This window comes from Bombus fervidus, chromosome 5 (genome assembly GCF_041682495.2).
Source record: "Bombus fervidus isolate BK054 chromosome 5, iyBomFerv1, whole genome shotgun sequence".
NCBI lineage: Eukaryota > Metazoa > Arthropoda > Insecta > Hymenoptera > Apidae > Bombus > Bombus fervidus.
This window is the reverse complement of record NC_091521.1, coordinates 14,024,924-14,038,709: the sequence shown is the minus strand read 5'-3', so window position 1 is coordinate 14,038,709 and position 13,786 is coordinate 14,024,924. Positions and strand designations below refer to the sequence as shown.

At 37.5% G+C, this 13,786-nt stretch overlaps 3 protein-coding genes across 3 annotated transcripts in view; 1 reads left to right on the top strand and 2 right to left on the bottom strand.

Moving 5' to 3' along the window:
- Positions 1-2,192, bottom strand: part of Daam (disheveled-associated activator of morphogenesis-like protein) — a 43,548-nt gene extending 41,356 nt beyond the window's left edge. The window contains exon 1 of the mRNA XM_072004588.1: positions 1,527-2,192. The gene's annotated coding sequence lies outside the window, so the exon portion shown is untranslated. The remainder of the gene's footprint in view (positions 1-1,526) is intronic.
- A 622-nt stretch (positions 2,193-2,814) lies between these two features.
- Positions 2,815-6,897, top strand: LOC139987050 (kinesin-like protein KIF6). Its single transcript, XM_072002885.1, has 13 exons — positions 2,815-2,880; positions 2,940-3,058; positions 3,147-3,221; positions 3,304-3,346; positions 3,532-3,633; positions 3,709-3,830; positions 4,129-4,245; positions 4,301-4,432; positions 4,930-5,064; positions 5,271-5,367; positions 5,446-5,601; positions 5,676-5,898; positions 5,963-6,897. The coding sequence occupies exons 1-13, from the start codon at positions 2,815-2,817 to the stop codon at positions 6,712-6,714; spliced, it is 2,139 nt and encodes a 712-aa protein (XP_071858986.1). The 3' UTR covers positions 6,715-6,897.
- Positions 6,898-6,904: 7 nt separating this feature from the next.
- On the bottom strand, positions 6,905-13,776 carry Fs(1)n (female sterile (1) Nasrat). Its single transcript, XM_072002882.1, has 15 exons — positions 13,362-13,776; positions 12,795-13,281; positions 12,420-12,715; positions 12,043-12,347; positions 11,327-11,980; positions 10,996-11,250; positions 10,618-10,933; positions 9,224-10,552; positions 8,949-9,154; positions 8,649-8,787; positions 8,279-8,556; positions 7,834-8,199; positions 7,426-7,761; positions 7,200-7,353; positions 6,905-7,145 (listed from the first exon to the last, which is right to left on the bottom strand). Exons 1-15 carry the CDS (start codon positions 13,564-13,566, stop codon positions 6,949-6,951), a joined length of 5,523 nt encoding a protein of 1,840 aa, XP_071858983.1. The 5' UTR covers positions 13,567-13,776; the 3' UTR covers positions 6,905-6,948.
- Positions 13,777-13,786: the final 10 nt, after the last annotated feature.

Genomic DNA, 13,786 nt, shown 5'->3' with positions numbered 1-13,786 from the left:
TAACAAGATTCCGAGAAACATAAACACCTTTCCTATATTTTTCAAAGCGACGACGATAAGAAATGATCAAAAAAGCAGAAATTGGTCTATCGTGATCACCTATCGTGATCACCGATCGTGAAAGACTCGGAACGATACCTCTCATACTCTCCGCCGATTCTTATTACCGAGATTATACATCTATTCATTCGTTCTGATTGATGTAACGACTATAATCGTTGCTCGAATATCGGTGTTGGTGTAGCTGAGCGTCGTTTAAATCGCCCTACTACTCTCCATCGGTTCGAGTTCTAAATTTACGACTTTCTCCAACTATGTAACGTGAACTCGAAGCATCGTTTCGATTTGTCTGTTCGCCAAAGACATTGGAATTTATATGCACGTGCTTCACACTCGATAAAATTAAGATAACATTAACGTCCTCGTTAATCTACTGTAACGCTATTTAAAATTTCTTTCATTTTGGTACAATACGAGTTAATTATAGCAATAAGTACCTACTTTGCACGACTATAAAACGGAATGCTTCAAAACACGATGAAATGTCGATATATTCCATTGCAAAACGGTATAATTGTATATTACGTACATCCACGTCACGTGTGTCAATTCGTCTTCTTACAGTCGTTGACATAGATTCTTTGCTTCCTTCGTCATGTAACTTTTACAACTTGCCACGTTCGCCGATGTATTATGTATCTAAACGCGTCTCGCAAGACTTGTTACCGACACTTGTCAGGAGACGTCCGTTGAACTTCGCGAAGAGTAACATTCTCTAACGACCCTGATCCTGTATGCTTAAAAGTCTTCGTTGAGTCGTACCGACTGGACTGACACAATTGACGCGGTGAATAGGGAACGCGTAAATCTTCGTTACGTAATTCCAGTTATTCGGTTACCCGTACAGCTTCGCGAAACCAGGATAGAAAGAGTCTTTTCTACCGTTCACGCGTCCAAGCGTTTGACCCCGTGAATTCTATGTACCTCGTGCATACTATTCGTTGAAACTCGGTTGATCTTTGCTCGACCGCGATCCAAGACCGTACAGATCTGCGATGTCTCTGATTTACACCGAGTAATAAGATGCAATAACTCGTACGTCTTTTCTGTTCTTCGAACAATCGTGATCGCACGATACATATATTGCATACATCATCGGGCACCCGATTATATGCATAAATATGTTTTTTTAAGACACGTACAATTATTTCATTTATAATATCGACACGATGACAGCATTCTCTTCCGCCGATATTTGTCCTTTGATTATATTTAAATTAACTCAAGTATCCATCGATTTGTACCATTGTCAAAAGTATCTATCGCTAACCGAACTACAACTGGAATTAAGTCTGTATTCCATTGTAGTTACGCAAAGGACAACTACTTGGTGAAAATGACTTCTTTAATATGATCACCGCATCATAAATTCTTTATCGCTACTTTACCTGTTCTTACAATTCTACTCCAGAGTAGCGCAATATTTATAAGGTCCAAAACTGTGTCATAAAATAGTGGAATCTTACCGAGTGTTTGGCGATCCCGAAACGTCAGGATCCGCTAGTCGCGTCGGGACACGCCGATCAATAGAAGAGCAAAAGGCACATGTCCCGGTAGCTTCTCACGCGGTGCTGCTCTCGAGCTTGGTGGTCATGCCGCCTGTGAATGTCGGATAATCGTTCCTCCAACGACTACCTCAGTATCGATAATCGACGATTAACCTCTCTCGTTTCTTCACCGATACATCAACGTCTTCCTCGAACTTAGACCAATCTTTCTTAATAACAACTTCTCTCTCAATTCCGGAAGTTAATGAACAGTATCGTCGGGGATGATCGTAAAGTCGATCGACATCGATGATGCACGTTGAGCTCGGCGATACGGGGCAGATCGTGATCGAGCGGAAAATTCACCGATTCACTAGTCAGAGCTAGAAGTTTCCATGAAAGCGCGCGATGGGTGCGCTGCTGGTCGCCGGCGACGACGAACGATCAAACCGACAACGAAGTGCAAGCAACGATTCGCATCGTGCGAAAAATCGCCAAGTTCGTCGTTGTGACGCGAACTAGCGTGTAATCGCGTGAATATCACAGGGATAACGACGTCGAACGAAACGACAGGGATGCGAGGAACAGCGCGAAAGCCGAGAAAAGTCGGGACACTGGCCTGCCATCGGGTAGACCGACGACCCGGTGCGGCACTCTCAACGCGGCGACGCACTGCGCCGACGTCGCGACGACGACGACGTCGTCGCCTAGGCGACCACGCGACCTCTCGCTCTTCTCCTCTCTGATGGACGAAGAGGAAAAGGAGGAGGAGGAGGAGAAGGGTGTTTCGATCAATCGAACCGGTGCGACTACGTTGTTCGGCGAGATATCGATACGTCGAAAGGGAGGAAAAGACCAACCTATGTTGCGTTCTCGGTCTTTTTCTTTTTGTCGTGGAAACACAAGCTTTCTCGCAGGTCCACCGCTACCTTTTTGCCGACGGATGGGCCGCTTTAACGTGCAAATGCTCGCCGCTTTTGTTGGCATACTTGTCGCATTTTTATTGGTCTAGTTTCACGGCTCGATACCTCTTGTCTATATCTGAAGCTTTTGGTAGCCTTGTACGTTTAGTTATTTAAATTGATTTAAATAAGAAACGCTGCACGTGTGAGAAAGTTTTTTACTATTTTCCACTTTCGAGAATTCAACAGCTTGTCACGTTCTGACTTGTTTCTTTCCTGAATTGTAATACGTATCTATAGGTATTCGATAATCGATCACCTGTCATCGATTCATAGCCACAAAACTGCGAGGTTATACGAACGAGATGGTGAAAAATTCTATCAAAGTCTACGCCAGATTGAAACCAGAACAAAATCGGAAAAGCATAGTGGTAGATATCGCGATAGCAAATTGAAATTGGTTTTATAAGATGCACGTTTTCTTCCAAAGAATTATCAGGTCTTGCATCGTCCCAAAGAAAATCTCGAGGAGGATTTCTTGGTTCTAGTTTCTCCAATCCAAAGAATAAAAGATTATCCTGACAATCGTCCCGAGTCGTGGAATTTCTCGTGAGATATCACAAAAATAACGTTTTATCATTGTCAGTAATATGTCTAAAATCCCAAGTCTAAAAATTGAAACATCTGAAACTTTCAGCTTTTTCCGAATATTTGAGGAATCCGCAACGCAAGAAGACGTGTTCGAAAGTGTTGCACGATCCGTAGTGGAAAGGTAAAAGAATCGTATCGTTCATTAATGAATTAGGATGCAATCCTCGAATATTCACTTAACTATGCAATTTCCTTTATTAAAGTGCTCTCGATGGTTACAACGGTACCATTTTCGCCTACGGCCAGGTATACCGAACAATAAATCGATAGAATCGATAAAATGTGATTCGAGTAAAACGTCTATTTTCTAAAATTAAGTCGCCTACCGTTGTTATAAAATTTCAAACTCGTGCCACATCCTCGAACGTTCTATCCATGAAACCTCGATCGAGGCGAATCTCTGATACGATTTTAAGTCATGAATTTTGTAGACCGCCACTGGGAAAACGTACACGATAACCGGGAGTCTGGAAAACGAATGTCGTGGTATCATACCGAGAACTTTGCAATTCCTGTTCGACGCGATACAAAAGGTTGCGTATGTTGGCTATCAGATGATACATAGATACGCGCAGAGAAACCCTATATCGCCCTTAAATTTTATGCAGCGACCGGAAAACGTGTATTCCATCGAGGTGGCATATCTGGAGATTTACAATGAAACCGGCTATGACCTGATAGATCGGAAGCACCAACGAGACTTCGCGGTTACGAGATTGGAAGATTTACCGTAAGTCCGGGTGACGTAAATGGTGGCCTGTCGAGTAATGCGCGAACACGGATACGAGGGTATTTCGTAAAAACCAGGGGGCCCCCCTAAAGGGAAACAACCTGCTCGACCCGACCGATCAAACATGATTCCGACAAACTTCCAATATGGAGCAATCGTGCGCAAGGTGCAACCGTGTTATCATTATATCCTCCTTGTCTTGCGCCACGTTACGGAGGATTCTCTTTTTGTTTTACAATTAAAAATAAGAGAGAGTACTAAAATGTTTCATCTATTGGAAACTGTGGACGCGTTTCAGACGTATCAGTATTCGAGAAGACGAGGCCGGGAAATTACACTTGAAGAATTTGACTTTTTATTGCGTTAAAAACTTGGAGGATGCATTTGAATTACTTGTGCTAGGCGATCATAATAGGTAAAATAATCTCGTTATATTGTCGTATTGGAAAAAACAATGTAATTCTTCATAGGGTTACCGCCGATACACCGATGAATCCTCAGTCATCGAGATCACACTGCATCTTTACCATCGTAGTTTCTACGAAGAAGTTCGGCGCTGAACAATACAAGCGAGCGAAAGTACATCTCGTCGACCTAGCAGGGTTCGTATGCTTTCCTCCGTCTTGTATCGACTGAAGGTACAAGGGTTAGAGATGTTGCGACAATTGATCAGCTCCTAATTGAAGACAACCATTAGAAACATTCATTTCAGTAACAAATTTTTAATTGAGCATCCTAATTAAAAAAAAAAAAGATTACCAGTCTTTTATATCGCACAAGGTTGTAAATTTATTTTCATAAATTATGGGAAAGTGAGCTGGAAATGAACATGATTAAACGCATATTTGCCGACTGGTGCGTAATTGTGTAATGATATCTTTAAATTCCTTTCACAAATTACATCTCTATTCCAACAATGTTGTGGAAGTGACATTTTTGCGATTACGCACCAACATCTCAAATGCATTAAACGTCGACCTACTTGTCAGCGATAATTTTTCCTACGCGTACCATCGTGTCGTGCTTTCTCATTGCCATCTGCGCCCGTGCTGGCAAATTTTGTAACGGTAACCGATTTTTCAACGTGAGATCTCCGTAGGTCCGAACGTGTCTACAAATGCTCGATAACTGGCACCATTCTGACCGAGGCGAAGCACATTAACCTGAGCCTACATTACTTGGAACAAGTCATAGTGTGTCTGGGTCAGGAGAGCGCAGGTCACATTCCTTACAGGTGCTAAATTCACTCAGGGATTTATATCCGACAGTATAATTTCTCATCACTTAAATAATATGCGGATAGCGAATGAAACTTTACTGTACTCTTCTGACTCATCTTTTGTTTTAAATTAGAAAATGGTTGGAAAGTAGATCGTAATAATTGATAAAACATCTAGAACCCTTGTTTAACCGTGGAACTTTCGTTGTTTCCATTTTTAGGAATTCCTTATTGACGTCGATTTTGAGAGACAGTTTAGGTGGAAACTGTCTGACTACTATGCTAGCGACCATAAGCCTTTGCACTTTTAATTTAGAGGTACGACACGATTTTTATTGCCTCATAATTATCGGCGCACTTATTTAACTGGATATACTCTTATCTCGTAATTATCAGGAAACAGTATCAACGTGCAGATTCGCTCAACGAGTAGCTCTCATTAGGAATGACTTGAAACTAAATTTGGAGACAGACATTCAGAGTGAAAATGCGTTACTCAGGGCGGAGAATGAGAGACTTAAGCAACAAATCAAAGCCTTGACGAGGCAAACTGTTCAGTATCTTTATCAAAAATTCAATTTAGCTTGTAAATTAGGTTTCAATTTCTTTTGATATTTCAAATGTAGATGTGTGAAGAGCTTACAGCTGCAGATAAAAGAAATCTCGACCATAAGATCGGGAGCTTTTTGGAATCGAATAAACAAGTCATTTGGGATTATAATCCTAAGAAAGTAGAATATTGTTTCGAAAGTTTCAAGCGAGCTTTCGAATTGAGCAAGGATCCAAAGTGTTACCTGAAGAAAGTGGAATATTATAAGGATCTGGTTATTCAAAGGGACAAAGAAATTTGTATCCTATTATAATTTTATTAATGTTCCATTATTTATCAGACAATTTCTTAACTTTTTAATAGCATTATTGATCGATAAAATGAAAAGGGAAAGGAATCAACGATCGACACAATCAAACGAGGATAGGTTTACAACTAATAATATCGAGAACGATAATCAAAAAATGATACAAAATTCCCTAAGTAATCGTACACCGTTGAAAAGCCAAAAGCGAAGATCTAAAATTAGTAATGAAAGCAAACCTGATAGCAGTACTAATGTTTATGATAATGATCTGGAATTGAAAAACAAGTCAGTATCCATTGATACATTTATGCCAGAGTTATTGCCTTGCAATATCGTCAATTTAACATTAAGTGATTTAACCGAGGATAAAGATCAAGCAATTGATCAGAGAACAGGTGATAAAACTGATGACACGAATCAACAGTCCTTACGCAAATCTGAAAGAGGGCAAAAAAGTGTTAGGAAAAAACATAATCATAATAATCAGATAGAATCAAAAGTGAAACAGCAGAATCCTGTTGAATTATCAAGTGCGAAAGCGAAAACTGTAACTCAGGAAGCTTCATTTGTAGAGGCAGATTATTCAGCTCCAATTTATCAAAAGTTTTTAAGCTTCAGTGCTAATAATTCAGAAAGCCCTTTGACTCTACAGGAAAACAAAGCAGAAAGGAATGATTTCGAGCGAAAGTCTAATTCGGAGGCAAAAGACAAACAATTTGAGGATTCATTGCCTTTGACAGGGGATCCAGAAATCGACGAAGAAATCATAGCGTTCTACAAAGCGAAACGATCTGGAGGTATTTACTAGTCAGTTTTTCAAAATGCTGTTTACAATATAAGAAATCATAATAGAGTAGGCAAGAATGCAGTATTATTTATCGAATATGCTTATAATTGGTACATACAATTAATTATAATGTAATACAGTTTTATAAAGTACGATGAATATTAATTAATTCTAACTCTCGTACATACATAGCTACAATAAATAATCTTACACGCACTAATAACGTTTTTAAAATTAATTCTTTGGCAGAAAACTTCAACGTTTCGAGCACGTTAACGTTTCCATATCTAATTTTTCGCCGTACATTTTTGCTTCCAAAATTGTTAATTTGTTTTCGTAGATTAAACTCAGGCAATATCGTTTCGCTAAATTAGGATACTTTCTAATCTTAAAGGTAAATAATTTATTAACGTTCAATCTTATACTATCCTTATATAGGAAGCCTTGAATACCTGAAAAAAATACACCACTTGTATTTATTATATGAAAAATAGTTTAATAATTACCTTTATACTCATAAATTCGAAGATTCCTCCTATTTTCAACGAAAACAAGCAGTGTTTCGATCAATCCATCGAAATTAAGTATCGTAAAGGATGTTGGTCGGTGTGCCTTTATTGTTTGGAGGATCCTTTTTCCTTTTACATCATTATTAAAAATCTACATAGAATATAGGAATCAAAAAATTGGAAGGCATGGTTTATTAAATATTTTTTCGAAGATATAACTCACAAATATACGATCCTCGCTAACATCTCTGTCATAATACAAAAACATTTCTTTCTCAAATGGTCCAACTTTGAATTTCAGACTTTCTGAATTTCTAACGTGTTCCCCAAGATTTACATTGGTAGAATGATTAACGTTATATTTACTAGCATTCTTGCTAGCCAACAATATTTGATCTTTCTCGAAAATAATCTGAACATTACCATCGTCTACCAGAGACGTAATTTCCTTGTTCATATTTCTAGATGACTGCAGCCGTTCGTTTTTGTCAATTAACGTCAAGAATATGTCTTGATTTATTTTCTCACTGTCTGTATCATGGCCAAGATTTAAAACGTGCTAAAATTTTTAACGAAGCATAGATAATAATATTTAATTACCTTTAGTTTCTAATATAACACGAAAACTTACCCTAAACTCGTCATCCTTTAGCTTCCATAGATTTGTAGGACTCTTTCCACAAGAACTTGGTCCTGAAGTGAGAAAATATAAAGCTTGATCGTGTTTATAAGTGGTCCATTGTTCGACCACACCAAAATCAGATATGTTGACGACCAACTCGAACTTTGTTCCAGTAAAAGAGTACATGCGCATGTGACAGGTATTGTAGCTTAATATTATGTAGTCGAAGTCATTCAGCTCGAAATGGTGGACGCTAACGATGTTGCTATGGAACTTGATGACTTGCAGATAATCGAACGCATTGAACTTGTAAATTTGTTTCTCAGCGTAGCGTTGTAGCTCGCGCAAATCCTCGCACATACTATCCAGATTTGCCTAAAAAGAAAGCATAAGCGTTTGCACAAATTTCTAAATCATTAATACCTCAAAGGTTCATTGAAAATGGTTTCCATACATCTTTTTCCGCCAATACGGCGCTCATCTCTAAATGTTCCTTTGCTAAAGTATTTGAAAGCTCTGTGATGTTCGTGCCATTTAACATATCACTTCCCGATGCCCCTTTCTCAAAGTAAACGTTACCAAATACGGCCCATTTACCAGAGATAAACTGTGAAACTAGATTGTTGGTCGTGACCGCCACCGCTTCCCAACGAGCCAGATCTATGTCGTTCAGGTAGCCTAACACTCGAAGACTCTGATTGAGAAATATTGGTCTTTCGAATATAAAACTGCCTAGAAAAGTAAGCGTTTTACAGACAATGGCTTATGTATCATAAAATCATTTGTCGATCATCTCTTCGAAACATTTGTCGTCTATGTTTTACCGTTTATAGAACCCTTCGAATTCAAAGGTATAAAACTTTTCGGATCGATGCCGTTAATAATGTGAGCATTGAAATTCTGTAGAAAGTGAACGTTCCCAGAAAAATTAAAGTGTCCTGATATTTTCTGGTTCCCAGTCATCTGTAAACAAAAATGCTACTAGAAAACTGGAGGAATTAATCATCAAATAATCTAAGTAGATCTACTTGTTCCTTACAGAATCATGTCTCTTTTAAAGAAAAAGATGGGATTTCCAAAAACATCTAATACATTAATAACTGATTGATTTGAAATATACATACCATGAAAGTGTTGTATTGAACCTCCTGTAAGTTTACGTCATTGATTCTTCCCAAAATCTGCATTTTATCTACAGTAACATTGCCACATTTCAAAAATTCTATACTTTGTTCAGTGTCCAGCGGTATTAATAAATTCATATCCAAACGGTTGAATTTCTCTACTTGAATATCAGATTGAAAATTGACATCAGTAAACGTGGTAGTACCTGCGATCGAAAAAATACATTTCTAAAACATTTCCAGATGTAATCCAAAATAATAGGAATTTCAGTCACCTTCGATGTAATTAGGTCTGTTAAGGTTTAGAACATCATGATACAAGTCATTTACATTGATTCCCATAATAGATTTCGTTGTGAGGTTTGTCCAAACTGCAAGATCCTTTTCTATTTTTATACCATCTCTAAAAATAATTTTTGATTTAATAAAAAACGGCTTGTCTATGAAGACGACCTTTTCTTGGAATCTTCTCAGATCTATGTCATTCAATTTGTCCTGCACTACAAACGTATCATTAAAGATGACAGTGTTTTCGAACACTTTCGTGCCAGAAACTGTAAGGTTATCCTTGTTGTTAAATATTATCATGGTTAAAAAGTGATCGAAACTTTTTCCCTGGATTAATCCATTCGTGTAAAGATTTTTTATAGTCGCATTGTTAGGGAAGCGAACATCTCCGTGCAATTCGTAGCTATTGTTTCCTAAACGTTTGAATTTCTTTGTCAGATTATAGAATGGCACATTACCGATACTTCCGGTTGTATTGAATTCTTTAAGAATTGTCACAGAACCATTGACGATAACAGGACCTGTTAACACCTGTTCTTTAAAGGGGTCTAGAATATTTTCTATGGGATGGCCATTCAAAGCGGTTGCCTCGAGTTGATGGCAAATAATTGTGTCAAACATTTTATGTGCATCGATTACTATATTTGTCTCGGATTTTAAAACCGTATCAAGTACGCGTTCTGAAAAATTGAAGCCATTCATTAAGTCCAAAATCGTCAAATTCTTAATGACAACATCTGACTTGAAAATCACGGTGTCGATTTCATCTTCTGTATACAGATCTGCCAAGACATTTCCATTAAGTAACCTTGTAATAATCATTCCTGTTACTTGAAGAGAGTTTAGAGTTTTGCTTCCATTAAGAATGCTGTCTAAAGTCGCACCTAATCTATCGATCAACAGACTGATCTCATCCAGCGACATTCCATTGATGAATGTGATGTTCAAGCGATCGGTTTCCAATTGGTCGATGGTTCCAATATTCGGAAACTCTAAATGTTTCGTGAAATTGGTGAAATCGAGACCATTAATAAACTTTGGTGTTATTTTATCCGCCAGTAATGTTTCCGTCATTAAATTTTCAAAGCTAACGTTTTGAAATATTTCGTTCACTTTCTGATTAAAGACGTCGAATGAAACGTTGTTGTTTAGTCCATCAAAAGACAACTGATCTACAATAATTGGAGACGTGAACACAATAATCCTGTCCAAGCAATTGTTGGAATTTGTATTCTCCTTGAAGAAAGCTTTCAATTTCTTCATAGCCCCAAACGTCACATTTCCAAAAGTCACGTTCGATAGTATCTTCGTTAAATCTGAAACGATTCACTGTGATAAATACACGAATATTAATTATCGATAAAAGAAAGCGAATTCATACTTGGAAAATCTTGTACTGTGTCCAAAGTCGCGAACTCATCCAAAAAATGTCCGTTAACCATACCGGATGTGATGGTAACGTTAGATTTTATTCCGACATTCTTTAAAAATGTCTTAATCCCGGTAATTTCAATTTCCTTGTCGGTTTTTAACAATAAATCCTCTAAATTTAGTACACGTTTATTCATGAACAATGTGTCGAATGTAACATTTCCCAAAACATTCAAGTTGAAGAACATCACATCCGATGAAATCTTTGAAGTTTCATTCAACATTAATCTATCTTCCATACTAATTCCTGATATTTCGCCATCTATCTATAGTCGTAAAAAATTCGTACAATACTAGAAATACGCCTAAAACTTGACCAAAAACATACCCGGAATTCTCCATCGATTTTTACGTTCTCGAAGGTAATCTCCTCTTTTAGAATGTTGTCCTTATACAAAATTACGTAGTCTTCGAAATTTATGTCATTTAGAGTGATTACATTTTCCAATCGTGATAGCAGTATCGAATCGAACGATTTTGTACCGGTTATAATCACGGAAGTATAGCTATCCTCCAAAACATATTCTGTTGGATACAAAAGATTATTTAGGGTACCCAGTTCGAAAATATCTGAGATCAACGTCTGAAATCGATATAATTGTTACATCAAACTAATTATGCCACTTATATAAAATTGTATATCTAGTGTTAAATTTTACCCCTTCGATAATAGTATTTCCAGGAATATACATTGTTTCGTGTTTCCATACAATATTCTTCATCAATGTTGTCCAATCAATTCCATTAATCGCAGAGAAGGTGAGATTCCCGTTTATTTGAGCACGATTTATTTTATAAAAATCCACGGCACTATAGTCCACTATGGAATCACCAAATTGAATATTCTCGATAGGAATACCATTCATCGAATGAACTGTCAGATCTTCAGGCTCGATGGAATCAAAGATAATCGTTTCGTTGATGTCATTGATGGACAGCGCAGTTAAGTTTCCCACATACAAATTGCCAGTAACATTAATATTTCCAAATATCGTGACATCCGAATTGGAAAACGGATCCGTTAAATTGTGTTCTACGGCGTTCATCAAATTCGAATCGATTTCATCGAGTTTTCGGCTTACATTTTTCAATTTGTCCGCGAAACTGCCTGCGTCGAACGTCAGATCTTCTTTGGTTAAAGTCGTACCGCCTATCGTGATCGAATGATAGGTCACGTTATCAGATATAATTGCATTCGTGGCGTTTACCGTACTAACATTCCAAACTCCAGTGATTACAGGATTCCTCAAGTAACTTTTTTCGAGACGTGCCTTTGTTTCATCGAGAATCCTTTCTTGATGATTCAACGAATTCTAAACAGGTATTTCGAAGATCTGTAATTTTTAAATATTCTAAAAATGCCTACGATACCTACGTTTAACAAAGATTGCAAGATCAGCAGTCTTTCAATACTGGATTGAATCGGATGTTTCGTATTTTTCAACTGCACGTTAAGTTTTACAATTTGATTACCCAAGATGAATCCATACTTCGGAAGTGGTGTAATCATGGATAGATCAAACTGATCGAGGATATTGTTAGGTAACGAGATTCTTTTGAAACTCAGGCCTTCCCAGGCAAGAGCGATTACTGTGGAGTTTTTCAGTTGAACCAGCAACAATGCTTCGTTTCTATACGTATCTACATTTACGTTTGTCACCCATGAGATTTCTGAAACATCTGTAATACACATCAATAGTTATTCAGGGAGAGAATCACGGTAATTCAATTCTTTATTGAATTTAGTTTTACCAAAGTTGGATTCCGACTCTGTATTGAACTGGAATTCACCATCCACAAAGTGAAAAAGTCCAGCTTCCGGTCCAGAAGTCGCCAAAAATTGAAGATAACCGCTCTCAAAACAGACAAAGTTTTTTAAATTATACGACTCTATCGTCTGTAGGTTTTGAAAAATACGGCCCTCGGTAGTGGGTCTATATTCATAGAGAGAGATATCATTCGTGCCTTGAACAGCGAGTGAAATACTTTCATAAATAGGACATATCTGTATACCGAACGATCTTGGTACGAAGAGCCTATCATGAAACCTATATCGAACGAATAATTATATTCGATATAATTATGGATTCAGCAATTATTGCAAATTTATATCGTTCAAATAATTACCAAAAGTCGAAAGTATCGATCGAGAAGTCAATGATAAATCCATATACGTCGATGGACGTTTGCAATCCAGAATGTAATTCGTCGTCATTCAACAGCAATATTTTATATGGCTTTTCATGTTCAATGAACTTTATGTCTTTTATACGTTTCTGTACTGGCCACGACCAAAAGAATTGAAAAACATTTCCATCTTTTAATCTGTACCACCGTAACATCTTTCCACTGTTCGATTCTACGCAGAAAACGACCGCAGCATCAAGCTCCGAGTGAAGATTGATCACTCTAAACGTTAATATGGTATCTTCCAGATCAAAATTAATAGAATCATAGACAACAGCCGTATCCCGATTAAATTTGTAAACGTAGAAGATAGATTTCCGAATCCCAAATAGATAGTCGATACCATTTACGTCTAGAGATTGCCAATTTGTCGCTGTTTCTGGTAAGTTTGCGTATTTACGAACAGAGATATCTGTCATTATGAGCTCTGGAACGAAAGGGAACTGTCGTCGGTATTTATATTTAAAATTATACGCGATTCAAAGAAAATAATATCATGTACAGTACCTTCTCTGTTCCCAGCGCCTGTATTGAATTCGTATTCCATCCAAATTAACGATTCATTTTCAGAATTTCGTGTAATTCGTGATAAATTGATATCCGCAAATTGACGTGGAGTTTTTAAGACATGGTTGATATCCCAGCAATTTGTAATGTTCGCACAAACGAAAAGAAATAACCAAACAGTAGGGTTATGAATTAACGGGGACATTGTAACGTTGTGATTACATCGAATGATCTCGGAAGGGATACTCGTAACAGTCGATCGTACGATACAAAATATTTTGATCGCGATTCAGCTCACACACAGTGGTTCTCAGAATACAACAATTTGTATATTTTACTGGAGCAGTAGAACGAGTTAATGATTGGAAATAAATTATGATACTATTTCAGTGATTCGTTAGCATCCATGACCTCTCTTCTTGAAT